This window comes from Mycosarcoma maydis, chromosome 3 (assembly GCF_000328475.2).
Source record: "Mycosarcoma maydis chromosome 3, whole genome shotgun sequence".
NCBI classification, from domain to species: Eukaryota; Fungi; Basidiomycota; class Ustilaginomycetes; order Ustilaginales; genus Mycosarcoma; species Mycosarcoma maydis.
Genome location: NC_026480.1, coordinates 1,341,513 through 1,368,476, shown reverse-complemented (window position 1 = coordinate 1,368,476; position 26,964 = coordinate 1,341,513). Strand labels below are relative to the sequence as shown.

General features: G+C 52.8%; 10 protein-coding genes across 10 annotated transcripts; 5 read left to right on the top strand and 5 right to left on the bottom strand.

Annotated features, from left to right (window-relative positions):
• Positions 1-1,679: 1,679 nt before the first annotated feature.
• On the bottom strand, positions 1,680-2,972 carry UMAG_01935 (putative methylglutaconyl-coa hydratase; the record flags this gene model as incomplete). Its single annotated transcript, XM_011389553.1, has 2 exons — positions 1,680-1,855; positions 2,198-2,972. The coding sequence occupies 2 exons, from the start codon at positions 2,970-2,972 to the stop codon at positions 1,680-1,682; spliced, it is 951 nt and encodes a 316-aa protein (XP_011387855.1).
• A 376-nt stretch (positions 2,973-3,348) lies between these two features.
• UMAG_12342 (uncharacterized protein) lies at positions 3,349-3,918 on the top strand (the record flags this gene model as incomplete). Its single annotated transcript, XM_011389839.1, has 2 exons — positions 3,349-3,516; positions 3,583-3,918. 2 exons carry the CDS (start codon positions 3,349-3,351, stop codon positions 3,916-3,918), a joined length of 504 nt encoding a protein of 167 aa, XP_011388141.1.
• Positions 3,919-4,035: 117 nt separating this feature from the next.
• UMAG_01934 (C-8 sterol isomerase) lies at positions 4,036-4,849 on the bottom strand (the record flags this gene model as incomplete). Its single annotated transcript, XM_011389552.1, has 2 exons — positions 4,036-4,335; positions 4,424-4,849. The coding sequence occupies 2 exons, from the start codon at positions 4,847-4,849 to the stop codon at positions 4,036-4,038; spliced, it is 726 nt and encodes a 241-aa protein (XP_011387854.1).
• Positions 4,850-5,526: 677 nt separating this feature from the next.
• UMAG_01933 (uncharacterized protein) lies at positions 5,527-6,057 on the bottom strand (the record flags this gene model as incomplete). Its single annotated transcript, XM_011389551.1, has 1 exon — positions 5,527-6,057. The coding sequence occupies one exon, from the start codon at positions 6,055-6,057 to the stop codon at positions 5,527-5,529; it is 531 nt and encodes a 176-aa protein (XP_011387853.1).
• Positions 6,058-6,609: 552 nt separating this feature from the next.
• On the bottom strand, positions 6,610-9,525 carry UMAG_01932 (uncharacterized protein; the record flags this gene model as incomplete). Its single annotated transcript, XM_011389550.1, has 1 exon — positions 6,610-9,525. The coding sequence occupies one exon, from the start codon at positions 9,523-9,525 to the stop codon at positions 6,610-6,612; it is 2,916 nt and encodes a 971-aa protein (XP_011387852.1).
• A 586-nt stretch (positions 9,526-10,111) lies between these two features.
• UMAG_01931 (putative DNA polymerase zeta UPR-1 catalytic subunit) lies at positions 10,112-15,148 on the top strand (the record flags this gene model as incomplete). The annotated part of the gene is made up of 1 exon (XM_011389549.1): positions 10,112-15,148. One exon carries the CDS (start codon positions 10,112-10,114, stop codon positions 15,146-15,148), a length of 5,037 nt encoding a protein of 1,678 aa, XP_011387851.1.
• Positions 15,149-15,282: 134 nt separating this feature from the next.
• Positions 15,283-17,127, bottom strand: UMAG_10452 (uncharacterized protein; the record flags this gene model as incomplete). Its single annotated transcript, XM_011389674.1, has 1 exon — positions 15,283-17,127. One exon carries the CDS (start codon positions 17,125-17,127, stop codon positions 15,283-15,285), a length of 1,845 nt encoding a protein of 614 aa, XP_011387976.1.
• A 2,494-nt stretch (positions 17,128-19,621) lies between these two features.
• On the top strand, positions 19,622-20,138 carry UMAG_01929 (uncharacterized protein; the record flags this gene model as incomplete). The annotated part of the gene is made up of 2 exons (XM_011389548.1): positions 19,622-19,991; positions 20,074-20,138. 2 exons carry the CDS (start codon positions 19,622-19,624, stop codon positions 20,136-20,138), a joined length of 435 nt encoding a protein of 144 aa, XP_011387850.1.
• A 1,773-nt stretch (positions 20,139-21,911) lies between these two features.
• Positions 21,912-23,294, top strand: UMAG_01928 (uncharacterized protein; the record flags this gene model as incomplete). Its single annotated transcript, XM_011389547.1, has 1 exon — positions 21,912-23,294. One exon carries the CDS (start codon positions 21,912-21,914, stop codon positions 23,292-23,294), a length of 1,383 nt encoding a protein of 460 aa, XP_011387849.1.
• Positions 23,295-24,003: 709 nt separating this feature from the next.
• UMAG_01927 (uncharacterized protein) lies at positions 24,004-26,493 on the top strand (the record flags this gene model as incomplete). The annotated part of the gene is made up of 1 exon (XM_011389546.1): positions 24,004-26,493. The coding sequence occupies one exon, from the start codon at positions 24,004-24,006 to the stop codon at positions 26,491-26,493; it is 2,490 nt and encodes an 829-aa protein (XP_011387848.1).
• Positions 26,494-26,964: the final 471 nt, after the last annotated feature.

Sequence of the window (26,964 nt, the reverse complement as noted above, 5' to 3'; positions counted from 1 at the left end):
GGCTTAGTTCGAGACAGTTGTGGATGGATGCTGTTGATTGAATCCACGTTTTGCTGACGGATAAAGAAGCAAGACAATCAAGCATGCAGAACCACAAGCTGGATAATCCAGGCGGCTAGCAGACCTGCAAATGTGAAACCGCCGCTCAGCCGCTGTTGAACAGGCATCACCGACTCTCTTCTTTGTCCCAGTCTCAAGTTCAGCAGTGTTATCATACTAACCGGCGACAGCTTCTTCTAGCGCTGTCATCCGAAGTGAGCAAGCTTTCCTGTGTAGCTCTATCTACGTTATGGACCTACGTTATGGACCAAGAGAACAAGGAAGCTGAACAATTCGGTCTTGTTTCCGTTTCGGGTACGACGTTGCCGATCATTGAACAAGCGAAAGTGGGGTTGCATTCACGATTCGCGATTTACGAGATACGATTCATGACTGTGATTGTGATTTTGCTGCAGCAGAAAGTGACTTGAGTAATCCGCATACAGTATTTGAATGCTTTGGCTTTTTTGTTTTTATTTTTTACTTACGATTATAGAAAACGGGGATTCACTGCTTTCTACTTGAATACCAACATCCAGAATCTGAATGTGACATGAAACATCACGCATGGCTACACTCACGGACTTGGGCTCTGCTCTGGCTCGCACAGACTCGTTCCTTGTTCTTGCTAACCTCAAGCAGCCACCACAGATAAAGGTCAGGACACGAAGCAAGAAACCTGGTCCACCGTCCTACCTAAAAGGTGCGCTTGACTGTCGCCGTTGGTTTGAGCAGCACTTCCAACAAAGTGGGACCGCAATCACGAATGATGGGTGAACGCAAATTCAACATTGGTAGCTTTCTCGACTGCTGCCAATATGCTGTTTTCGGAAGGCTACATCACGAATGTGGTCGGATTTGACGCTCAGCATCCGAGGCGAGAAGAGGTTTTCTTGTAGCTCTCTGCACGATAGTCTCTTCCGTCTTCCGTCTTTCTTGTAGCACTTGCACGATACTTTGTTCTGTCAATCACATCGTTTATGCAGATAGACGCATCTCCGAGATGCCAGATCGACCTTGACTCTTCTGAGGAGAACACAAAGAGCAAAGATTGGACCAGGCACGGTCAACAACTAGGAACCAGCATGTTGAAAAACAACGAGATATGCCTTATAGCACTGCAGTGTTACAGATAGCCGCTGAGGTACCTGAATACTAGACTTGAGAGGTACCACGTCGTGGCGGTGAGCAAACACATTTCGCAACGAGTCACAAGTACGATCGTGTCTCAGCTTCAATTTCTCATGCTAGCCAGTCGGAGAACAGTAAGCGGGGCTGAAGGTGATATGAAACACGGTTTCACTCGCTACTCGAACGCCGTCGTACAACAATCACGAATCACGAACGCGAACCTTGAATTGTCACTTTGACAGCAGCTGCACTAACATAAACGCAACTCCGACTGACTTTCTCTTTTAAGAGGGATTCTCAAGGTAGTCGTGCATCCTCTTACTATGCCAGAGCCTTCAAGCGAATTACTGGATATATATTTATTGATCAGAAAAATCCACTCACTCATGACAAATCCGTGACCAGACCTGAACTAGAATTCTTCTATCTATTCCAAAAGCGGCTCGAGTTGCCGTCGTGGCTCATGTCGAAGAGCAGCTCTGCATGCAGCGACACTTGCAAGTCTCTAACTACTCGCCTCGGTACTCGGGCTCCCGCTTTTCAGCAAACGCTTTGAGCCCTTCCAGACGATCCTTGGTGCCAAGAATCGTCTCATAGCATTGGCGCTCAAAGTCAAGCGCCGTCTCAGGGTCCATCTGTTCGCCCTTGTCGATCGCAAGCTTAGCAGCTCGCACCGCTAGTGGTCCTGCGAAAAACAGCAAGAAACCAAAAAAAAGATCAAGTTTGAGAAATATCAGTCACAACTGTTAGGTCTTGGCGCATTCAAACAAGCCATTTGTGGAAGAAATCGCTATGCGGACTTGATGTTCGGCGTGGATAGACTTGACCGATCCATGTGTTTACGCCATCCCGCTTCAATAGCCTGCAGCAAACAATGCTGAGCTTCGAGGTCTGAGTATTAATCCCACACTTGCCATCCTGACATCCAGATTCGAGCCCTTTGCGCCTTTGCATCGACTCATTCGGTTCTCAAGCCAAGCGGAACGGCAAAATACAAGATAAAGAGAGAGAGATCCGCGGAACTTACCATTCTTAGCGAACGATCTTGCAAGCTGTACTCCCTTGTTGAAGGCAGCTGTATCGTCACCTTCCTGAGCGACAATGTCGACAAACCCGATTCGACTTGCCTCGACCGCATCAACGAGTTTGGCACTGAAGATGAGCTCTTTTGCACGAGCAGCTCCCACCAATCTGGTCAACCTGCTCGTTCCGCCGGCGCCAGGAATGATGCCAAGCTTTGTCTCGGTCAAGCCCAGCCTCGTTGCTGCGGGTCCGGCAATCCTCAGATCACACGTGAGCGCGAGCTCCAGCCCTCCGCCCATAGCCAATCCATCGAGACAGGCAATCGTAGGCATCGGCAATCGTGACACATTGGTGAACACTTTCCGCAAGCCCAGTAAGAACGCATCCACTTCCGCTTTTGACATTCCTTTGCGCTCCTTGAGATCTGCACCGGCGCAGAACGTTCCGCTCACGGAAGAGCGGATCAACAGCGTTCGAACCGTAGACGAGGTGAGCAGCGACGTGACGTGTTGATCCATCTCCGCCAAAAGTGCCTTCGAGATGGCATTCTTGGCAGGCGCACGGTTGAGCGTCAGCACCGAAATGTGCTCATCATATGGCGAAGCCGACCCATGCTCGGTTTTGGCGATGTCGGACAAAGTATCCAGCGACACTAGCTGTGTTGGGCCAATGCTTGTAGAGTAGCAGCGGATCGCGCTTCTAGGATAGCATGCTGCAGAGCGATGCAGTAGAGAGGCAGCGGAGCAAGCGCTCGTTGCAACAGGTCGTAATCGCAGCATGTTGATCTTGAAGTGATTGATCTTTCTGGTTCATCGATGATGCTAGTGTGCCACTGACAATGAGCGCGATAGCCAGTATTGATGTTGACTACATGCTACTGGTTGCAAAGCCGGCCCAAGCGTTTACCCCGCAACCGCAACAACCAACCCGTTCCAACATTAGCACGACCGGAATAGCCGAATTTCTCTGGAGCCACATCGTAATTATCGGGGGTCGGCCTCTGACAAGATCGGGAATTTGAAATTCCCCATTGGCTCGGTCCTCTCTCAGACTCCGAAGCATACACTAATGTTGTGCAACATATCCCTAAGGAAGACGGTGACTATCACAATCCACTGACCAAGCGACGATCATTTCTGGACATATCATCCAACAATGACAACCGAAGAGCATCCAATCAACCGAGCCGAATGGCAAAAGGTCTACGGTGAGCCCACGTCCAAGCCCGGATCGATCAGCGTAGATCAGCTCACTGCTTGGTATGCCAACAAAACACCAGGCAAGGACTTTATCGTCATTGATGTGCGACGTTCCGACTGCGAAGTAAGTGGATCCTTTGTCTTCTCAATAAAAATATCGCAGATACTGACAGGCTCTCTGCTCTCATAGTACATACTTCCGGCAGCCATCAATCTGCCAGCCCATTCTATACCCGCGACTCTCCCGACGTTAGCACCAATGCTCTCGACCATCCCCAAGTTGATCTTTCACTGCAACTCAAGCAAGGGCAGAGGCACGAGGGCTGCAGGATGGGTGGCAGATGCGCTTGTCAAGATCCACACTCAAGCCGATGCTTCAGAGACGCAGGCGCAGCAGAGCATTGCACAACAGGTGCTCATTCTCACAGGCGGGATCATAGCCTGGACCGAAAAGCACGGCAAGCGACCTCTAGAGACCCGAGGACAACTGTGGGATGGCCGGACGCTATCTGCAATCCCTCTCTAATGCCAGACATCCCGACTTGGCTAAGGACAGCAGGTGTGTCTGGTTGCGCTTGGCGATTTGATTCGATTGGCAGTGTAGCACCTACAGTATGGCCCAGCTAATTGAATGGGCTTTAGCTCAAAACTTGCCGATGAGCAGATTGCCAACCATTTCTCGTGCAGTGATCCAGACAGTGATACCAAAGGTGGGCAGGTCGAGCGTCGAGCTGAGCACATCGGCGAGACCAAAGGGAAGCATGGGTGGGATCCAGCCCTGAGCAAGCTCGAGCGCCCAGCAGCCGTCTTCAGGCATCATGTACTGCTTGACCGTTCCGCGGCGAAGATGGTGCACTGATCCGGCAGGGTAGTGCTCCGCCTTGAGCGCACCAGCTGGGAAAGCGTATTGGTTACCGGTAAGGATGTTGAAGTAGTCATCGGCCTGTTTCATTGGGTACAAATCAGTGTTAGTGTGAAGTCAGTGATGCGATTCCTTTACTGGGTTCATTTGGTGCGCTGACAGGACGTACTGTGTGACGACCAGTGTGACCCTCGGTTCCGACGGGAGTGCCAAAGAAGATCAGGTACTCGGTGACGGAAGCATGAATGATGAACATGCTACCCATAGCACCACCGGCATTGTTGAACATCCATTCTGACTCGTCGCTGAAATGATTCTTGTTGATGTAAGGCGCGAGCTTGGGGTCGGCACGAAGGTTGTCGAGGACATCATCAAAGATGGCCGTCGCATTGCCTGGATGGTTGGCGACCGCAGTCGATGCGATCTTGTAGATTGCCTTGTGGTCAAAGATGTAGAAGCTGGATCGGATCGAATCGAGAGCGGCGATGAGAGCGCAGAAGCCAACGAGCGCAGCTGAGACAATTATCCAGCTGCGTTTGGGTGAAGTCGAAGCACCATTGGCAGCCTTGTTGCTGCGTGGTCTATGCGATGCCATGGTTGAGCTGAAGCAGAAGTATTACAGCTGTTGAAGGAGAAGATGTTTTCGGGGCTGTATGGAAACAACTCGCAGACGAAACCAGGTAAAGACTGTAATGGACCTCCTTGTGGTGGTTGACGACAAGGTGACAGCTCAAAGTCGTGAGTGTTGCCCACACACTTCTTCTTGATCGACTTTTTGTGTACTCAATTAACACGCGAGGTCTGCACGCTGCGAAATCGGGCGATTTTGTACCACAAAAAATTGAGAGCCGTCCAAAATCACACCACATCTTTAGATACGGAAGCTGCGTTTCACATACGGTGAGGTTCCGTCAGGTAGAAGTCGCAATCACGTAAAGGCATTGCAAGCAAATGTAGTGACTCTCACAGGAGCACAGCGCACAACGAATGTGCTACAACTTTGTGCTGCGTCTACTTCTGTCCATCGGCGGCAGCTAGACGTGAGAAACAATCACTTACTCACAGACTCCGAATTAACAACGACGGCGAATGGAAATATCCAGGATTGATAACTTAAGTCGAAAGCGAAATCACGAATGCAATGCGAAAAACAAAACGAGAAACTCTAAAAAGAACCAGAGATAAGGAGTAACAGGGGGAACGTGTGTGCGCTTCGTGACACGCGATGCTGTAGGAAGTGTCATGTCGGAGAGCATATACGTCTCGGGGCTATCAGAGCTCGTCGCTCTCATCCTGGCCGTGAATCTCGCATCCAGGTTGCCACAAGTCTTCGGCAGGCATGAGACCTGAACCTTTACCGTGGGTCAAACTGTCAATTCGGATGTTAAGCTGCTTGGCTCTCTTGCGCAGTGCATCCCTTGTCCTCCAAAGCTGATGAAGCTGGGCCAAGAGCTGCTTCTTCCGGCTCGCCGCATTGATGTCTTCAACAACGACAAAATCATCGGCATCGTCGTCCGATTCCGAGCCTGCATCGACTTCATTGTCGTCCAAGGCGAGAACGCGCCTTCTCTGCGATGAGTTCGAGGCACGCCGTCTTGTCGACTTGGCGGAGGATGTGACGCTTGCTGAAGATGAGAAGTGCGCAAGTTGCTTCTCGATCTTGTCCTGCTCGTCGTCGAGGTACTGAAGCAAGTCGTAGATCTCGCGACGGTAGTCTGGCAGAGACTTGCGTGGGTCGAGCACGTACTCGTCTGGGCTCATTGGCGCCATGCGAAGCGAAGATGCCTGTGTGACAGTAGTCATGCCGAAAGTCGCGAGTGTTCAAGAATGTCCAAGGTATCTGGTGGTGAAGAGGATGGAGGCACGCGTAGCAACAAACGGCCAACGCGGTGGAGAAGGGTATGCTGCGAGCCGCAGTCGTCTGACACATTCCTGGCCAGCTGAAAGCCATCAGACAATTATGGCGGAAGCCAGCACAGAGAGTCGTGAGTGCGGCTCGGTTCAGGTTCAAGACTGATAATCTCGTGCTTTGGATACACAGGTTTGTCTCACGCCTGTGCAGGTCGCCAAACGGATTTTTCACGAGCGAAAACATGCCCACTCTCGCGGGATGTCGCGATAATGCGTCATTGCCTCATCACTGTAAGACCCTTGCTTGAATCATAGATTTCAGTCGTGAATTCTGAAATCGTCAATCTCTCCCTAGACAAAACACGACAGGGAGACTCCAGCAGACTCCAACGTGCAAGGAGCTCCTCGCTAGAGAGCAACATGTGGGTTCAACGTCACTTTTGACTGCATCCAGGCATTCTTGATTGGTGCAAAATTGCGCTTCAAAGCGTGTTCTACCGCCGGCTAGGCTAGACATTCGACCAGCTCTTCCCAGCTGGGATTCTCATCACTTTGAGCTTTTCTTGCCTGTCCTTCAGCATCGACCGTCTTCAGGCACACCAGATGGCGCATCGTGGGACGCCCATGTGGGCAGTTCCAAGGCTGCTCGATTGTGCCCATGTTGTTCAACACGGACTTCATTCTACCTCTGGTCAACGCAGTGCCGATCATGATCGACTTTCTGCAGGCCCTGCTGGCAAACATGGCCCTTGCTTTGCTGCACCGGATACTTCTGGCTGCTTCCGAGCCTGCCGAGGTATCCCTGAGCAGGTAAAGCAGCTCTTCGAGATCTTTGACGCCAAACACGGTTGCCTTGCTGATCGGCTGAGCAACGAGCTTGGCCCTTGTGCCAGGAAGGCCAGTCTCAGAGACGGAGATATCGAAGCCGTTAGAAAGCAGCGTCTCCTGATGCTCGATGGCGACCAACTCGTCAGAAGCAGAGAGCTCGAGAGGACGCGGAACGATGAGCTTCTGAGAACGAATTTGTGTGGTAAGTTGAAGCGTCTCAAAGTTAAACTTTTCATCAGAGGCGTGTTGATCGACAATGAAGAGGTCGTCCATATCGTGTGACGACGAATCTGGCCGAGTTCGACGTCGCGCAATGATGAATCCCAGGTTGAACTGCCCAATGACTTCCATAGCCGCAAAATCGTCTTTGTGAATGACGCGGGAAAGCGCTCGTTCGACTTGAGCTTCGTCTTGGTTTTCCACTCCAGCGCCTTGCAACAGTTCTTCTCTCTCAGACGCAGGCAGTCCAGATGGTGTTGACCAGGACGGCGTCCGTCGTTGGAGAAGTCGCTGCTGCAAACGATCGAGATCGAACGAGATGATCTGTTCGTGCTCGATCAGATCACTGACAGCAGCGTCTTTACGCATCGATGCGAACTTGTTGGACAAAGGCTCGTCCGCACATTCAACCTGGTCATCATCTATCGCCGCTACTTGAGCCACGGGATGATCGAATTCCAGATCCTCTTCGGAAGACATATCTGCCTTTTCTCCAGCCATTGCCATGGGAGTCGACTGTTCGTCTTGGTTTCCAACAGCCATCCAATTTGACACGGGCAGATGGTCCGCGATTTGGGTTCCGGGAAGTGCAAACGTTCGCAGCGAGGCCAAGACGAAATGAGCGTTGTTGTGCGATTGTTCTGAGGCTGGTGATTCTGGCTCCTTCGCTAAAGACTGCACTACACGCTGCCTTTTAGTAGGTGCACAGGACGCCTGGTTCGTATCAAGAACCCCATCATACTCGCGCTTTGAGGAGTCGTGACATGGTGAGTCCGGCTCGGGCGCCGATAGTGCTGGTATATCAGCCTCGCTTCTGTCATCATCAGCCTGTTCTACACGCCCTTGACCGTTGAGAGGGGAAGGGGAATTCGAGTCCTCGCGATATTCGAGGTCGATAGCGTGAGAGGCGCCAGAGAGAGACCGTACTTTAGCATATGGTTCAGCTTCCTCGCTATCACTGTCGGCTTGCTGAGCATATTGACCCACATCTTGGTGCGTCTGCGCGTCCTCTGGGTCTTCATCTGACTCGGCTGCTGGATCAATCTCAGGATGCAGAGCTAGGTCATCAGCCATTGGCTCATCGTCTGTCTTGGCTGTAAAGCCACCTAGCCTGGACTGTGCGCTCAATCTTGTCACTCCGCTGCCATTGCGAAGAGAGTGACTGGCTCCGTTGACGAAAAAAGTGGCCCTACTTGGAGCAAACAGCTCCTCGAGCGCTTGCTTGACCTTTTCTATGAGCCGATTCTCCTCGTGTAGAAAAATAGTACGCTTGTCAGGGGTGATGTTGACGTCGTACGAATCAGTTGGCAAGCGGAAATCGGCCGCGACAAAGGGGAAATGATTCGAGTTGTACGACTTGTAGACCTCGTTGAAGGCTCGACCGACTCGACCTGCATCCCAAGGACGTCCGTTGATGTAGAAGAACTGTCGATCGGAAGAGGTGCGACCAGAACCGTGAATGGGCTTGCTGATCAGACCCATGACGTTAACAGTCGATGATTCGTCGCCCGGCAAAATTTCCTCGTCGTCATTGTCGCCGTGAGCTTCTACAGTATGTTGGATGAGTTTGTTAGGAGACCTGGCTACAGAAAAGGTGAGCTCGAGATTCAGGGGCATGAGGGTGGGCACCACTTTTGCACCAAAAAGTGCCGAGACGTTGGCTGAAAGGTAGTTGTCAGAGGTGGAGGAGTTGACGCTAAATTGGGGTGTTTTGCGACCTCCAGCAGGTGTATTGGTAGATGTCCATCGAACCCCCTTGGTGATGAGAGCGTAAGCCTGCAGCAGATTCTGGGTTTTGGTATATTCGCGTTTGAGATTCTTTTCAAACTCTTTGCGTCGAACCGGAAGCACCTTGAAGAGGCCCTCTACGATGATCGTGGTGCCCCTCTGCCTTGCAGCTCTTCCGGTGTCGCTCTCGACTTTGCCAGACTTTCCAAGCTGCAGGATGGTACCCATGGGTGCCTGGTCTGAAGTGGCAGTGTGGATCGTCACCTTGGCCAGAGCGCACAGTGAGGAGAGCGCTTCTCCACGAAATCCAAATGTTCGCACAAGGGACAGATCCGAGAACGAGGACAGCTTGCTGGTGTAATGCTTGAGAGCCACATTGGCGTAATTGGAAGCGTCGATACCCGTTCCATTGTCAACCACCTCGAACGAGTCGGCGCCATAGTCTCGAAAGTTGACAGCAATATTTGTCGCCGAAGCATCCAGCGCATTTTCTACCAGCTCCTTTACTGCAGTCTGTAGATCGAGCACCACCTGTCCGCTAGTGATGCGATGGACATCGTGCGAGGGGATCGCGCGGATGACTGACGAACCAGAAGAAACATTTCGGTCGACAATGGACGCAGCGACACCATCTTTTTGCACCATCTTCGAGTTGGCGTGTTTAATCCATGATCAGGGCTCGCCAAGCCCTATCAAATGATTATACAGCTAAGATTGGAGTCGAAGAGCTAAGTCGTATGAGACGAACACTGACAGCTGCTGGCTGAGTTGATGTGGAGTGTCCGTCAATCTAACTCGTGTCGGACAATCGCAAATTCAGTGTGTGTTTGTGGCGTAAAGCGCAGTGGCGTAGCGCGTACCGCGTCAATCGGCAATCACGAATCGTGAATCACAAATTCGTGATTCCCGATCTGAACGTTGATTTTTGGTTGTTGTTAGCTTTGTGCGCTGTGAACACTATCTTACCCCGCCCGCGGCCGTGCGCCCATCGAAGCGACACTTACGACTCACGACTCACGACTCGTGACTGACAGCTTCAAGTCGTGAGTCAGATTCGTAGAGCCTGCTGGTTGATCCCATTCGTGTTTCGTGATTCTCAGATTCAGTCTTCGCATCCATCCATGCCAATCGCGAACACGGACACATCACTCCGCGACGAGGCCTGCTTGACCTAGCTCAGCACAAGCATGAAGAGGTATACCATCGTTAAACTTGCCTTGAATCAACCGCCATGACATCGTTGGAAAGTGCGGAACAGAGCGATCCTTCTGCGCAACAGACCGCGCAACAGACCGAAAAGATCGACTCGGCTTCAGCTTCGTCCGACCCATTCTTTCGCGTGCGCCTCATCAATATTGATCACATCCTCACAGTGCCGACGCCGTTTGACCGCACCTCATGCGCTTTCAATGCCGAAGGACAGCCGCTTCGGAAGGTGCCTGTCCTCCGCCTATTTGGCGCTACTCCTGCAGGTCAGCGCGTCTGCCTGTACATCCACAATGTCTATCCATATTGTTATATCCAATACAAGGGCTCCCTCGATCCCGACAATGTCCTCAGATACATCCATCGGCTGGGTCGGGGGCTGAATGCTGCCATGGCTGCATCGCTCCGCCGCAATCTGCACGACACGGACGCCAACCAGTTCATTGCCGCTATTCACCTCTGCAAAGGGGTCAACTTCTACGGCTACCATGTCGGATACTCGTACTATCTCAAGATTTCGTTTGTGGATCCAGCGCATAATTATCGCATAGCAGCCATACTTGAGTCGGGAGGGGTCATGAAGACGGTCTTTCAGCCTTTTGAGATTCACATTCGCTACCAGCTTCAATTCATGCTCGATTATAACATCTTCGGTTGCGACTATGTCGACTTGGACGACATCCGCTTTCGACTTCCGATTCCAGAAGGAAATCTGGTTGCCAACGATGACTTGTCTCCCCTCGACTCTCGCAGCAAGATTTGGAATCGTAACTCGATACCTTATGCCCACGTGCAGGCCCCAGACGTACATCGTGGCTCATACTGCGAGCTCGAAGCCGATGCGAGTGCTCCGTGGATCATCAATCGACGCAGATTTAAACAGAGAGACATTCACAGCAACTTTGATGAGACTTCTACCACTCCATCCGACCAAGATATCCTTGTTCCAAGCTTGTCAGGACTCTGGGAGGATGAAATGAAGCGACGGAAAGCAGCTGGATTGCCGCCTTCGATACCGAGAGAAGATCCAGCTCGGGATCCTCGGCTATATGCTAGCGGAGATTCTCCAACATGGATGTCAGAGGAACGCATGCGACTTCTACTCGAAAAACGTCTGATCGAGGAGAAGCAAAAGACGCTACCACGCGAGCGCAATGCTAGCCACTTTACCGATCGCCCCGGGCTGGATGAATATATCATGACCACATTTGACGCTGTGGAGGTGTTTCACCCATATCAAGATCAGATTCACGCTGCTGATCCTTACTCTCAACGCACAGGCCCCTCTGCCTCTTCTAGGCTGTACGACTTGCAGCACGCCATTTCTCAAACTCAGCAAAGTCCACCGGACCAGATGGAACCTACTCAGTTGACCCAACAGCTGAAAGAGGAGGAAGACGACTTTGATGACGAATTCTTTCAGAGTCAAGACTTCAATCATCGCCTCCAGTCAGCCGAAAAGGAGGCGATGTCAGCCAACCAAGATCCACCATCGGATCAAGAGGATGACGCCAACGATGCCGATCAGGTCGAGCCGGCATGGGCGCAGCCTGATGGCCCAGGCACGCCTTGCAAGTGGCATAGGACCGAAAGCTCCCACTCTAACTCAAACACCGCATCTAGTAGCACCTTCAGCAAAAGCCCTTCCTCTACGCCCAAAAGGCGTCATCACGCCGATGTTCTCGGAAGCGATAAGACAACGTCAACAGCAAGCCCTTCGTCCAAGCCATCAAAAGAGGTTCACGAAGACAGCGTACGCAGATTCAAAAAAGCCAAGCATGAGCATTCGACGGCCAGTACGAATGCAACTAGTGGAAGCCGTTCTGGTCATGCGATAAACTCTGTCCGATCCACCAAAGTCCGCTTCGTCGAGGCAGGTTCGTCAGCACCAGCAGCCAGATTGCGCCAGCAGGAGACGTCATCGTTGCAGCATAGCTCTGCATCGCGCACGCGTTTTCTCACCTTTCACGAATCGGCTCCGTCCTTGCGCGACGTCGTCGGGACCTTTCCGCTCTTCTCCATCGCCCGCCAAATCCATCCCGAGCCTTTTTTCAGCAACCCAAGTGATCTGCCAGCACGTCCACGAGAATACGCCGGCCGTATGTTCCATTTTCAATCTCATTCGTTGCCTTACCTACGCTCGTTCGATCATTGGGACCAGAAAAGCGAACATGTTGCGTCCACTCAGAAGGACAAGCCACCGAAACGCCTCTACTGGCAGTTCGGACCACCACCTCCAACGTTGCTCGAAGCTCGGGCGTGGCGGCAAAAGGAGAAGGTGATTGAAAGGCAGCGTTCAAAACGACGACGAGCACGACTTCTCTCTCAGATTGAGAGGCTGACCCAGGCCAATGACTTTGGATTCAAGATCTCGCAGCACAAGGCGACTGCGCTGGTGAAGCGGGACAAACAGCACATGACGACGCTCGCTGTTGAGGTAATGACTACTACGCGTGACAGCCTCTTCCCAGACCCGGCCTTGGACGCCATACAGTCCATCGTCTACTCCTTCCAGAACGAGGACGAAAATTTGCAGGACACTGGCAGTCGACCTGATCTCCGCACCGGTCTCATCATCGTCAGTGGGGACGAAATCAACTTCGACCGTCTTGGTCTGTCGCACCTGGCTGTGGAGGTGGTTGAAGATGAGCTGGAGCTATTCAATACTCTGATCGACCTTGTGCGCGCGTTTGATCCGGAGATTCTCGTTGGCTGGGAAATTCATTCCTCCTCGTGGGGCTACATCGTTGAACGCGCCAGCAAAGAGTACGACTATGATCTCGTCCCTCAGATCGGCCGAGCAATCATCCACAATACCGGGCGGGCGGGGGGCAAGTCGGACAATTATGCGTATACTCAATCGTCCGCCCTTCGCTTTACTGGCCGACACACGCTCAATCTCTGGCGTCTCATGAAGGGAGAGCTTACACTGAATCTGTACACGCTTGAAAATGTCTGTTACCACCTACTTCACCGTCGTATACCAAAATACTCGCATCAGACGTTGACGCAGTGGTACAAGTCCGGACGCGCCGAGCTGATCAGAAGAGCACTGCTGTACTATGTCGACATGGTTGAATTGGAGCTTGAGATTATCGCGGAATCGGAGTTCGTCCTGCGAACCGCCGAATTCGCGAGGATCTATGGGATCGACTTCTTTTCGGTGATATCCAGAGGCAGTCAGTTCAAGGTGGAGAGTATCATGCTTCGCATCGCAAAACCAGAAAACTTTGTGCTCATCTCACCGAGCCGAGCGCAGGTGGGCAAACAAAATGCAGCGGAATGTCTTCCGCTCATCATGGAACCCCAGTCGGCGTTCTACAAGGGGCCGTTGATCGTACTGGATTTCCAGTCGCTCTATCCTTCGATCATGATCGCGTACAACCTGTGCTACTCGACCTGTCTCGGCCGTGTCGCAGGTTTCAAAGGGACTAGCAAATTTGGTGTCACCGAATACGCGCCACCCAAAGGCCTGCTGAGTCTGTTACAAGACGACGTTAACATCTCTAGCAATGGATTGCTATTTGTCAAGCCGAGCGTGCGCAAGTCGCTGCTGGCTAAGATGCTTTCCGAGATCCTGGACACGCGTGTCATGGTCAAAAGCTCGATGAAAGCTACCAAATCGGACAAGTCGTTCCAGCGCATTCAGAACGCGAGGCAAATCTCGCTCAAACTGCTTGCTAATGTGACGTATGGCTACACATCTGCGAGCTTTTCTGGCCGCATGCCGTGCGTCGAGATCGCTGATGCGATTGTTCAGACAGGACGAGAGACGTTGGAAAAAGCGATGGACCTGATCAACGGGACAGAAGAGTGGGGTGCGCAAGTCGTGTACGGCGATACCGATTCTCTCTTTGTCTACCTTCCAGGAAGGACCAAGGAGGAAGCGTTTACATTGGGCAACGTTATTGCTGACAAAGTCACAAGCCTGAATCCGCGTCCAGTCAAGCTCAAATTCGAAAAGGTCTATCTTCCCTCTGTGCTTCTGGCCAAGAAACGGTATGTGGGCTTCAAGTACGAGACGCTCGACGAGCGCGAGCCTGGGTTTGATGCCAAAGGGATTGAGACAGTACGACGCGATTTCCATCCTGCCATTCAGCGCATGCTCGAAGCGTGCATTCGGATTCTCTTCCGTTCTCGCGATCTGAGTCTGGTGAAAAGTTACCTGCAGCGTCAGTGGCGAAAGATCCTCGAGGGGCGTGTCAGCGCACAAGACTTTATCTTTGCCAAAGAGGTGCGACTCGGATCATATAGCGATAAAGTGGCGCCGCCGCCGGGTGCTGCTGTGGCGTCGAGACGCATGTTAGCGGATCCGCGATCCGAGCCGCAGTACGGAGAGCGTGTGCCATACATCATTTCTCAGGGAGAGCCAAGGGCCAAGTTGAACCAACAGGCCGTCTCACCGGAGGCGTTTCTCAAAGACCCACAGCTTCAGATCAACGCGCTGTACTACATCACCCGCACAATCATCCCACCGCTAGCTCGCGTGTTTAATCTGCTGGGCGCCGATGTCGAAGCGTGGTTTCACCACATGCCGAAGCCCAACAATGCCTACTGGAACAAACGGCCCACTGCTGCTCTGTTATCTGCCCTTCTCGCTCAACAGGACCCATCGAGCTCGACGCACGAGATCGGTTCCGACTCGGCCGCTTCTAAAGCGACGAGCAGCACAGCAATTGCGACGCTCAACTCCCACTACGCCACCGAGACATGCTTGCTCTGCTCATCGCGTACCGAGGCACTCGTCTGTCTCGACTGCCGCCAATCGCCCCTCGAAAGCATCCACGCCACATCGTCCAAGTTGCACAAGCTCGAAGCGCAGGTAGCTGCCATCGACAGCATCTGCTCCACCTGCGCACACATGGAACGACCCGGCCCCGTCGACTGCGTCAGCTTCGACTGCCCGTACACATATCAAAAGACCAAAGTGCACAAGTCGCTCCAAGATACCGCTCTGGTGCACACATATATCTCACGACTGTTTGACTCAGAGCCGCAACGTCAGGCTGTGGTGGATGACGCATGGACCGGAACCAAGAACCTCAACGACGGCATCAGTTGACACGGACGCGATGTAGGCATGGTAACAGCTGTTTGAGAACAAAACATGGTAGCAATACATAAAAAACAGAATTACAAGAGGTTGAAGCAGCCGCCAATGCGGGCGGCAGGAGGAGTTGGGTGGAGGAAAAGCGCTCAGGCCTCGCTAAGAGCTGCTGGCATTTTTTGTTTCGAGCCTGGACCGAGGGCGGGTGCATGCTTCTTGGCTTTTCGGTTGATGGGCGAGTCACCACCGGTATAGCAGAGCGTGTCGTATATGATACATCCCATGATGGCACCGGAGCAGGTGGCGATGATGGGCGTCCAGAGCCAATACCACGCGTTGAAGGTCCACAAAATCTTGGGCGAGTAGCCAACAATGTACAGCATAATTCGAGGACCCAGGTCTCGCGCTGGGTTGACCGCATAGGCAGTCTGCCAGCCAAGACAAGCTCCAAGACCCCAAATCAACCAGAGTAGCACGAGGGGTGCCAGACCGTCCGGGGGTGGTGTGTTGGACGAGTCGCCGATAGCAAGAATGACAATGAGCAAAATGGCGCTAGCGAAAAACTCGTTGTAAAAGGCACTCATGCGCGTCGAGGGCTGACGAAGGAATTCGGCTGGATAGGTGGTGAAGAGCGCTGCGGTTGTCTCGGTCTGGTTGGGATCGACGAGGCGAATAGGGTTGATGTAGAGGCCGTAGATGCAGAGCGAGCCCATGAGACAACCGAGGATCTGGGCGACAATGTAGATAGGCACCTTTTTCCATGGAAACTTGCGGAAGCATGCCAGTGCAATCGTCACGGCGGGATTGATCATACCGCCAGAAATGCCACCTGCAACCCAGACACCCATCGCTACACCAACGCCCCACCCAAACGAGATGGAGAGATAGCTACCTTTGGGGTCGCTGGAATTGTACAGTTGCGAAATGACGACCTGACAATTGATTCCGTTGCCAAAGACCATGAGCATGAAGCAGCCGAGAAACTCGGCAAATGGTTCGCGCAGCTTGTAGCGGATGGCCGCCCACTTGTTGGGGAACTCGTACTCGTCTTGGTTGCTGTCCACGTCATTGTCGGTGTAGCCACGTTCGACAGGTCGAGGGTCTTTGACCTCGTTGCCATTGGGATCGAGCGTAAGGGTGCCTTCACTACCTTTTCGATCATAGGGCTGCTTGTCGTCATCGGCAGTTGCCACGACCGTGTCTGTGGTCGTTTTGAGAATCGTGTCATTGGAATAGCCGCCTTTTTCAGAGTGGGAAGGAAGATCGGCATTGACGATCTCCTTGACGTCTTCCATGTGATCCTTGAGGTGCTGACGTTGTTCGAGATGCGCTTGGCGAACGTGGTTTTTCAACTCTTCGGTTTGACCGCGATTTACCTTTTCAAACTCCTCGTGAATGAGTTCGCGCAGCTGGGCAAAGAGCTGCGTCCTTCCTTCGGCTGTGTTGACGTCCATCGAGGCACGGTGACTGGTGACACTGCCGCCAGCTAGGGAAGGGGATCTTGTTCCGGAGCCAGTGTTTGACTTGCGAGCTGCTTTGTCCTCCTTGTATTGCCTGGTCTGCTCTTGAGTTGGGAAAGCGTGGCCGAGGCCAATACGACCGGTAGTCCTGTTAGGCACGCCAGTAACGACGGGCGCGCCCGTGGTGTGACCAAGGGAGTAGGCTGGCTTGGATACAGCCATCTTTTTGTAATGTTTGCCCGTTTTGACATCTTTGATCACCTCGCCGGTGACTTTTTCACTTGGTCCGATCTGGGTAAGCTCGAACATGCCACCTTGGGTTGACGAGCCGGCGGTAGTATGATCGGGAAGGTAGATGTGATGACCAGTGAGATCGATTTGGCTGGTTTTGGCGCTGGCGCTAGTGCTGGCTCGGTGCGGGATGTTAATTTCAATGGGAACGGCGACATCGGCAGCTGTTGGTTTAGGCAGTTCTGTCGCGAAGCTCGAGCGACGGGAGCGGTCAGCATCCAGACTAGACCGACGCGAACGCATGATGACTGCGGCGGCGAGCAAGCGTTGGCTACGAGAGGAGTTGCTGTGGCGCAGAAGATGGAAGATGTACTCGAGCTGTAGTGGTTGCGTCGAGAAATCCGAGCTGCTCTTGAGGGTGTGTGGTTGACAAAGGTGGAGGCTATCTCATCGAGAGTGGGGTGGGGAAAGCAAGGTGATGGAGGAAGTGATAACTCTGTGATCACGCTTTTGCTGGCCAAATGGGGAACAAGACGTTCAAAGCTTGTTCGTGGTTGGATGAGGATGTGGATGTGAGACGGTTCAGTGTTGTGCTGACCGGTCTGATGCGCCGGCCGAAGGGGAAGAGCGGTGCCCTCCAAGCAACATGAGCGTGTTGGTAGCTTCGGTGCAGGAACAACGCAGAACCAGGCAAGACGAACGATGAATTAGGAAACTGTGAGCTTCGTCGGTTTGGCCACCTTTGCAACTTCGGGCTTAGGTCCGAAGTGTGAAGCAGAGCAGTGTGGACGCTATGAAGATTCTCTCTGGGGTTGTGAGTTTGGCGAGCCAAGCGAAAGAAGCAGCATCACTTAAAGTTAGCTGAAGGGGAAAGAGTGACTGTCCACGTTTTTGGTTGGCGGGTCCATTCACCGTTTGCCATGCTCGTCATGCAGCTTCGTCGGTCGCTTCCCCTTTTGTTTTAGAGCAGAGGACGCGAAACCTCCGTTCCAAGTCACAGTCATCCCTCTCATGCGATCGCTTACATGTTTAAAAGCCTGTCAACCGGGCCCGTTCATGACTCTGTGTGCTTGTGACACTCCCCGCTTCGGCCATGGAGCAAATGTCAGTGCTACCGAAGCAAGACGCTTTGTCGCTGGATGCGAGAGCGGCACAGAAGGGGCCAACCCTTGATGCAAACGAGGCTCAGCAAAAACGCTTCAAAGTGCAGTAGACGAGCAACAGTCACGAGTCAGCTTGGTCATCGACGGAACGACCTTGGCCGATTTAGTTTAGCGTACTTTCGGTTTGTGGTCAGCAGTCTCACGTCTTCTCGATCCGCTTGTTAGTTGTTTTGCCGAAGCTTCCAAAAAAAAAATTGTCGTGTGCTCGCGTTGGTAAAGGTTAACTCCAGAATCACGAATGACGACGAATTTCGGATCAACCGCTCCGCCTGCGTATGCCAAAAAAAAAATAAAAAAAATCTCCGACACTCAAGACTGTGCGGCGCTTCTTTGAGAAATGAAGTCACCGTGCACAAGCTTCCCCAAAGCTGTTTACAAGTCACAGGGAGTTTCTTATATTAGTATTCGAGCGACGCTGAAGAACAGTTGATCTTGCATCGGCACTACGTCGAGAGCAAGTTTGACCTTGGAGGTCAGCCTGCATTGGCAAACTTGTGCCCATTTACCGTTGTTCGTGATTGATGTTGCCGTTCATTTGGTTGGGCAGCTGGTCAGGAAGGTAGGTATATCACGAATTGGCGAAACTTGTTAGTCCAGGCACGACATGCACCCTACCGGAAGACGCGGTGCTGCTGCTTCCTGGTTGGCAGATGACCGAGCCAAGAAACACTAGCTCCGTTCCTGCAATGCAGCCTCGTTCGAACCAAACTCCGCTGAGACTTGCTCACTTTTTCCCTTGTCCACCAGCGAGCACGAGAAATACCTCGAGTGAGGACAATGTCGGCCATTTGCCTGTCAACCTTTCACGATTGTTGTGAGAGTCGATGTTGACCTTCAACAGCGAAGAGTGAGCGCAACCAGAAAGGAGATACCTGCCCAGCAGCCCAAGACAAGCCCTCGCGCAGGCTAGGCGGGCTTTTTTTTGCGTCGAAGCCAACCTTTCTGAACTTGTTCCGCCGCACCATGTCCCCTTGGCAAGAAAGCCTTTTGGCGCACCAGGGTCTGTTGATATGCAAGCCAGCTTGCAGGATTTGGGGTCGGTTCCGATCAGCCGGCAATGCCGACAGAGTCCGAACATCTGGTCTCTCCTCCAATAGCGTGCGGTCACTCTAGTTGAAACCAAATTGACCAACTGCAATGCCATGCAAACAACTACATCGACTTCAGACAACGGCGGAAGGGCCGATCGCGCCTCATGGCTGCGCGCTGACAACTATTTATTTTTTTGTTTTCGAACGCGGTACATCTCGTTGCGAGTTCCAGCTTGAGTCAGTCACGAGTGTTCAACCAAACCCCAATCGCGATTCAGTCCTCGTGTCTCGTGTCTCGTGTCTCGTGTCTCGTGTTTCGTGTCTCGTGTCTGGAAACCTCCATGTGAAATGCGTGACGCACCACGCGTGACGCGCACCACACCGATTCCCGAAATTAACACCTCGATTCACAGACAGCAAACGCAGTTCTCAGGACCATCGACATACGTGATTCTTCCGAGTCCTCGAATCTGATCCAGCAGCTCCTTTGACAACAACGTCACGCAAAGACCACCGGGAAAACTACTCAGTCAGCGTGCTGACTCGAGCGATGCGTCAAGGTGTCGTCAATCACGTCGCTCTGAGCTGGTAACGCCCGTCATAATGTCTAGCCTTGGCCCACTGGCCCCTGACCACAATCCTTTCGCTGACGACCAGGACGACGCCGACGTCCTTTCGAAAGAGACTTTCTCTGTTGGAGCTCGGCCTGGTCAGAGTCACAGCAATGATGTTGCTTTGAACGCTGACCTTGCCGGGCTTCAGCAGCAGCACAGGGATGAACAGGACCAGCACCTCGATGCTTTATCGGCGTCGCTTAATCGCCAGCACGAGATGAGCCTGCAGATGAACGAGGAGCTCGATTTGCATCAAGAGCTTCTCGAACGGTTTGATAGCGATGCGGAGCACACAGGGCTCCGACTAGGAGGCGCGGCGAATCAATTAGATCGTCTTAGGAGCAGTCTGAAAGATCACGGTGAGTGCTCTCCAACGTACAGATGCGCAACTCAAAAGGTAATGCTGACAATCCAACACACTTTCATATGATGCATGTACAGGTATCGTCTGGATGCTGGGCGCCTTGATAGTAGCCCTTATCCTTCTCATAGCTTATTTCAAGTAAGCATGAGCTTTGTCAGCGCCTAGCGGATTGTAACACACCCAGGATCAGAGTCTAGGCTTTGTACTTCGGAAGTCCTCAGTGGTAGCTGAGACAGCCCCGATGCATACCCCAGCTAGCACAGTCGATGTTGTACTCGGATTAATATAGACAGCCAACAACACCTACCAACAAAGTCATCATTCAAACTCAGATCTGCGAATAAAGCTTGGGACCAGAATCGCGTCTCGTCGGATGTTTAGTGGGACAGTTGGTAGCACAAGAGGCTGAACAGATTAGCGTAGGTGAGTAACCCGTTCTCAAGACGCGTCCCGAGCCCGATGCACGGCCCCGGTCTCAGTTGTTCCCGTCATTCGAAAGGTCGCCTGCACAAGACGATTTTGGTCGTATCGGCACCTCCAGCGCCCGGCGCTTCCTCCAGCTCGACGCAATTTGGGTGGCAAATGAAAGCTGTGAGCCTTTCGTTTTGTGCTTCATTATCGACTCGATATGAGATGGCTTGTGGTTTCGGCCCGGCCATAGAGATGCACAGGTCGCCGGATTTCCTGATTAGCGACAGGGTTCACGGTGGCAACAGCACACATTGAGCGGTCAAATCACGAATTTGGAAATCCAACCACAAACAACAAACGAGACGAGGCCAAGTTATTTCGTCATTTGGCAGCATTTCCTGTTTTCCGAACGCGGGACGTGTGCAACAAGATTCCAAAATTCCAGTGATTTCGCCACGGAACACCACGCGGTAGAGAGAAATCAGACTTGGCCTTTGCGTCGCTCGACGATCATGGCTCAGTGCGCACATGCACAGCCATTCACGATTCGTGACTGCCAAGCGAGAGGCTAACAGACGCAACAGAAAAGTCACACAGAGACATTCGCGTGTTTCTGTATCTCTACTTGCGCGCCGCTCTCAGGGTTCAACGCGAGCCTGGTCTTGCAGCTGACTGCACCACCGTTCCTCGCTTTGTCTCTCCGCTCCATTTTCCCCGTCGTGGCATCCTGGCTTTGTTGCCGTCGCGGCAAATCAAATAGCGATGAAGATGGTCAATTCATTCACGATTGGTGGGGAGCCTGCAGCTTGTCCACCCAGCGTCACCACCGTTGCCGACAGAGCGAGTGAGACGTCGTACGTGAGCGCGGCTATCAGTGGTCCGAGCCAGGATGGCTCCACAACAGCGTGCCGATGCGGCATGCTCTCATTCCAGGCAGGCAGGCAGGCATTCGTGAATGCATCAACTCCTATTCGCGTTACAGTAGCGTCGACGGCAATGCGTCGCCCTCGCTTGGCATTCGCTTGTTTAACACGTACCCTCCTCTTGTCGCGTCCACATGCCCCGTGAATACAGTACCTATCTTGGCTAGCATTTTTGTCCACTCAAGGCTACGGTCACTTGGGCTGTGCAACGTGCTCACATTTCAGACTGCGCTCACTAAAGTGTGGATGGCAGCTTACCAGAAAGTCTCTTCAAAGCCAAGTTCAGCCACCCTGCATATGTACTAGTGAGAAGAAGGTCTCCGCAAAAGTTGCTGCACATCCTAGACCCACTTTGATACGCACGGCTGTCCAACTCCGGCTCTCGCTTTCTCACCTCTTTCATATATTCTTGGGCTGGACACAAACCCATCTTGCCGTTCTTCTTGTCCCAGATCTGCTCGTTTTCCTATGGAACATCGTCATCCTCATCTCTGACCGCCACCACTTGCTTATTGCACCTCCTACATCAATCGACCTCCACCTACCCCCTTAGTTCAAGCTTCTGAAACAAGCTCCATAGCATGTCGGCGAAAGCTAGTGACTCATCGTTGCTCTGGAGTCCAGAGAACCTCTGGCGCGGTCCACCAGCGTCGTCGATATCTTCCAAGGTCAAACCAGTAGCATCGAGCGTCCGTGTGGTCAAGAGAAAGCCGGTTCCCACAATTCCAGCAGAGCTTTTGCAACAGCATTTATCCTCGAGCAGCTCCGTATCCACTCTGATTGCCACAACGCCTGTGCAGGCGGCAGAAACAGTGAGCTTTGTCACAGATACTGGCGCCCCACCAACGCACGAGTCACCCAGTAGTTTGACGCTAACTGCCAGCTCAATACACCCGCCTCAGCGACACTACCTTCTGGAGATTGACACCCCTTTTTCTTCTCAAGATGATCAACGTGATGCTGATGACTCTGTTCAACAGCTCCTCCGCTCTACCCCCACGTCGCCATCTCCTGCAGTCTATCGACCGCGCAAGGGCCCGTTGAAATGGGTGGCAGATAGAGAAGAGCACGCTGCCAATGCATCATCATCTACTCTGTCTGTTCGACAGCCCACGCTAAGTCGTAAGACCAGCATCTCGGCTCATCTAAAGCTATCTCTGCGACGCAACAAGACTGAGGACCAGCCCGGTACAAGCCTCACTATTTCCGCGCCCACCAACTTTGTCCACATTTGCACGGGTGCTGAAGCTCCATCCGCTGTTTCTAACAGCGCCTCGCTTCGACGTACATCCACCACCTCTCACCGTTTCTCGCAGCATTCGTCCACCTCGTCCTCCCTGAGCAGGACATCATTGGATACTGCAAACTCGAGCTCTCATGAGCAAGCTGTGAACGAAGACAAGCCTTTGTACGCAGCTCTGGAGAAAAAGAACCCCCTGCGACCACTCAAGTCGATTCGACGTCCTTCTAAGCTTTCCTTGAAGCAGCTCGAGCCCGTGCTAAATCTTCCCAATGGTCACCCGACGAGTCCCAAAGACAAGCGCAAAGGCATTTATGCGGCTCCTGGGTCAGTTCCGGAGATCTTTGAACCTGCCCAGGTGTCAACACTCGCCAAAGCGTCCACGCCCGACCCGAACCCTCTCGCATCGCCAGTCACTTCACGAGCCGGCGAGCACTTTGCCGCTCAACTCGACCGCTCCATCGACCGTGCTCGTGGCCACTCTTCCAACCGAGGGGACCTCTCACCCGAGCCCGAGCTCAGCAGAAGTCCTGGTTCGGGCTACGGATCATCCATGTGCGCAAGCAATAGGTCTAGCCTGGGCTCGTTGCACGAGTTCCGCACCTTTCTCGATTTCCCCGATTTGATGTCTGTGTCTCGACGCAACTCGGACAAGGAGAAGAACGAAGACGATCTCTGGTCTGGCTCAGCATTGGCCACACCCGTTCATCTTCAGAAATTTTGATCTGCTTGCCTTCATCTTGAATTTTTATACCCTCGTTCCCTCATCTATATGCACTGCAGTCGCTCTCTCTTCTTCTCGCAAGTCATTTTTCCCCCTTGCAAAGCTAGAACACCCGTCAGCACAGATGATTGGCTTGTGATTGTAGCGACAATTGATTGGATGACAGTGCACGGTAAAGTGAGGTAACAATCACGAATGCTGATCCTTTCTCGATCAGGGTGGGGATGCACACGTATGTATTTGCTGAGCGAAAGCGTTCCGTCCAAGTCTCCTTCAGTGGTCTGTGAAGAGAAACTCCAACAGATCGCCGCCCTCAACTGATTTTACAAAGCCATTCAAAGCAGTCACAGAGTGCGAGTCATTCTGCATGTTGAGAGGCTCGGATGTCGGTGCTGAGCAGCAGACCAGCCGAACACGAAAAACGAGAAACGAAATGAGCATTTACTACTCGTGACTCATGGCTAAATCGCCGTTGGAGAAGATAGTCACAAGCTAGGCTCTGAGGGAGATTCCTATGCCAGTCGGCGCTAACGTGCCAAGAGCCTTTCTCGTCCTGCTAGAACTGCAGTTGAGAGTCGTGAGTATGTGGAAGAAAACAGTCAAGATGATGCCTTGCACTCTCTTGGTCCAGAACTTTTTGTGACATCCCACAACCTTTCTTCTCGTCTGCCACTTCATCATAGAGAGCGACAGTCTGCGACTCGCCGCTATGTCGCTACCGTCTCCGCCGTCCGACGCGCGGTATGTGGTCTCCACCATCACGCTAGAAATTCCGCTCGCCGAGCCTATCAAACAGGATTCACCCACTCCGTATACCTATCAGGAAGGAGGCACCACCAAGCCGCTGCTCACCAACGATACGATCCTCCTCACCATCTACTATCCGAGCTCGCAAGCAAACGCCAGCGCAAATGGTCGCACGCTCGACTGGCTCGAAGCACCCAAGCTGCGCTCGATTGGCGGTTTGCTCAAATACGCAGGTGTTCCCAAGTACCTCGCTCTCCCCATCGTTTTGCCCGCATACAGCGTCGTTTCACAAAAGCTCCCAGTCGCTGTCGATGCCACCCTTGCCTCTAATGGCCCCTCGAATGGCTTCGCCGTAGCTGTATTCAGTCATGGTATGGGTGGTACAAGAACCACCTATTCTGCATACTGCACTTCGCTCGCGCAGTCGGGTATCGTTGTTGCCGCCGTCGAGCACCGCGATGGATCTGCCGCGTCGACGACAATCCACCGTCCGCTAAATGAGGATCATCAAGCTTCTTCGGGCTGGTTCCGGTGGCTCTACAGTGTCTCAAACGGCGTCGAGAACAAGATCTATGTGCATCCGGCAGAAGTCGATGGCAAACCCGAGCCAATGGACGTACGTCGCGCCCAAGCCGAATTCCGTCGACGCGAAGTATTGGCCGTACTAGACATTCTGGTGGACATCAACAGCGGTAAAGGTAACACGCTTGTCCGTTCGTGTACCCGATCGCAACGTGAAGATGCAAAGGCGCGTGAGAGCCGTTGCAAGGTGCTGGCCGAGTTCACTGGTAAGCTCAATATCCAGGATCCATGGTTGATCGGACACAGCTTTGGAGGCTCAACTGCGATCCAGACGCTCCGAGACACAAAATGTCCGTTTGGCCAAGCGCTCGTTCTCGATCCATGGGTCGAGCCGGTTCCCATTAGCGGGGCTGATGTAGTTCCGGTGAGCAAACCGCTCTACATAATCAACAGCGAGGATTTCACGCAGTGGAAGTCGCACATGAACGACGTGACCACGATTGCACGCGAGTCCAAGGCGAGCACTGGCGGAAAAGGCTGGCTGATGACGATTGGTGCTGAAGGCACCGAGAAATCTGACTCGACCGTTGCGGCCTCATCACTACGACTTTCACCACCATCGAGACTTGTTATTGTACACGACATGTTCGGCACGCTGTTCAGTCTGTCTGCATGCATCGAGGCGCTCGTCTCGCTGTTTCCAGATCAGTTGCATGAGGCAGAAGGCGTACCCAAGATCGTTCCCGAGCTGGTGGTGATGGACTGGTTCCATGGTACTCAGCGTGACTTTACGTACTCGAGCGTTTGCGGACAGTACAGGCCCATTGGTGAGGTCTTCAAGGGAACACTGCCCCGTGTACTGCTGCAAGCCGGCATCTTACCCAAGAAAGATCGCAAGGGTAAAGCTCTCGCGCAAGCAGGATCGTTCCAAGACGACGGACCTGCAGAAGAAGCTCTCGAGAATCCGTTTGACGCCGTGGTGGAAGAGACCATGATGGGAGCGCTTAAGAAGCTTCAGCCGCGACCAGGAATGGTAGATGCGCTTACACGCATCTACCGTGACCGCGACGGCAAAAAGCGTCTACCGCCTTGTGTCGACAAGATAGATATATGGGCAGCCACGAATGGATCGCTAGAGCTCGGCCGTTCATCGTTCCTGCGCGTTCTAGGTGAGAGCGATGGCGCCGATATCGACAGCGCGGCCGCTCGCTGCGCTCGCTCTGACAAGGACAATACCATTGGATCTGGCATCGGCTTGTTTAGCTGTGACGAGATCGGCGCTGCTAAGCCAGATCCCAGAGTCTATGCCGAGGTGTTGCGCCGGATCAAGGCCGAACCCATCGACGCCAACGCGGCCAAGAAGGAATACCCGGGCATCTGGTTTGTCGCCTCGCATACTTGGGATACATTTGCCGCCAAACAAGCTGGCTTTCGTACTGCATGGGTGACCTACGAAGAATTCTTCCCTTGCGCTTCTGTCTACGGTACACCAGATGTGGTCGGGCGAAACCTGGAAGAGGTCTCGGAAAAGATTCTTGCCTTTGAACGCGATCTTGCCACCAAGGCGGACGATGCAGCGCCAGTGAAGGGCTGGACATATCATAAGGAGCGGCAGGAGCAGACCAAAGCAGCGAGTCAACATACTTCGTTCTCGGATTTCCCGTTTTTGTTGCCAAACATGGCCAAATTTGTCGGCAGCGTATCATCGAAATCGATCCTAGATGTCAACAGCGAAGTTACAAAGCGCATGATTTTGGAGGGAAAGAGAGAGGAGGCGGACGGAGTGTTTTCTGGGCTCAAAGGCAACAAGGATGAAACTGAATGGAGGATCTGGAAGGAAGGTCGAGCTCAACCCGATGACCTGGTGGCTGAGGCAGCGATTGGAAGCGATGGTAATCGTCAAGGAAGACTCGTGGTCCACGCTCTGTAGAAATCAAATACACACTCATGTGCTAGACAGCTGACCGGTCCTGTTCATGGAAGCGTAGCATCGAGAGCAACAAGCGGCTGCCGGTGATGCTTGATCATCGCTCAAACCATTCACGGCTGTGCATCATGTTGACCCAAAGTGTGAAAGCACCATCCGAGAAAGCGAGTTGAGATTCGTGATTCACGATTGGGTTCGAGAATCGGTGATCCTGTGCGGGCAGGAACAAAGCAGCGGCCGAGTTTCCTTGTGCCGACCAGAAGGCCGAGCTTTGTGCAATTTGTCAGAATTTTTCAAGTTCAAGTTCGACCCCATCGCACCCTGCTTATTTCGGAGTTGACCGAGCTGTGGGGTTGACTTGGTTAGCACAAGATCCGTGATTCGCAACTCACGACTCATGATCTACTGTTACTACAGGACAGGACAGAAAGACGGGCATATGAATGAAAATATGTAACAGCGAATCAAGCTTGA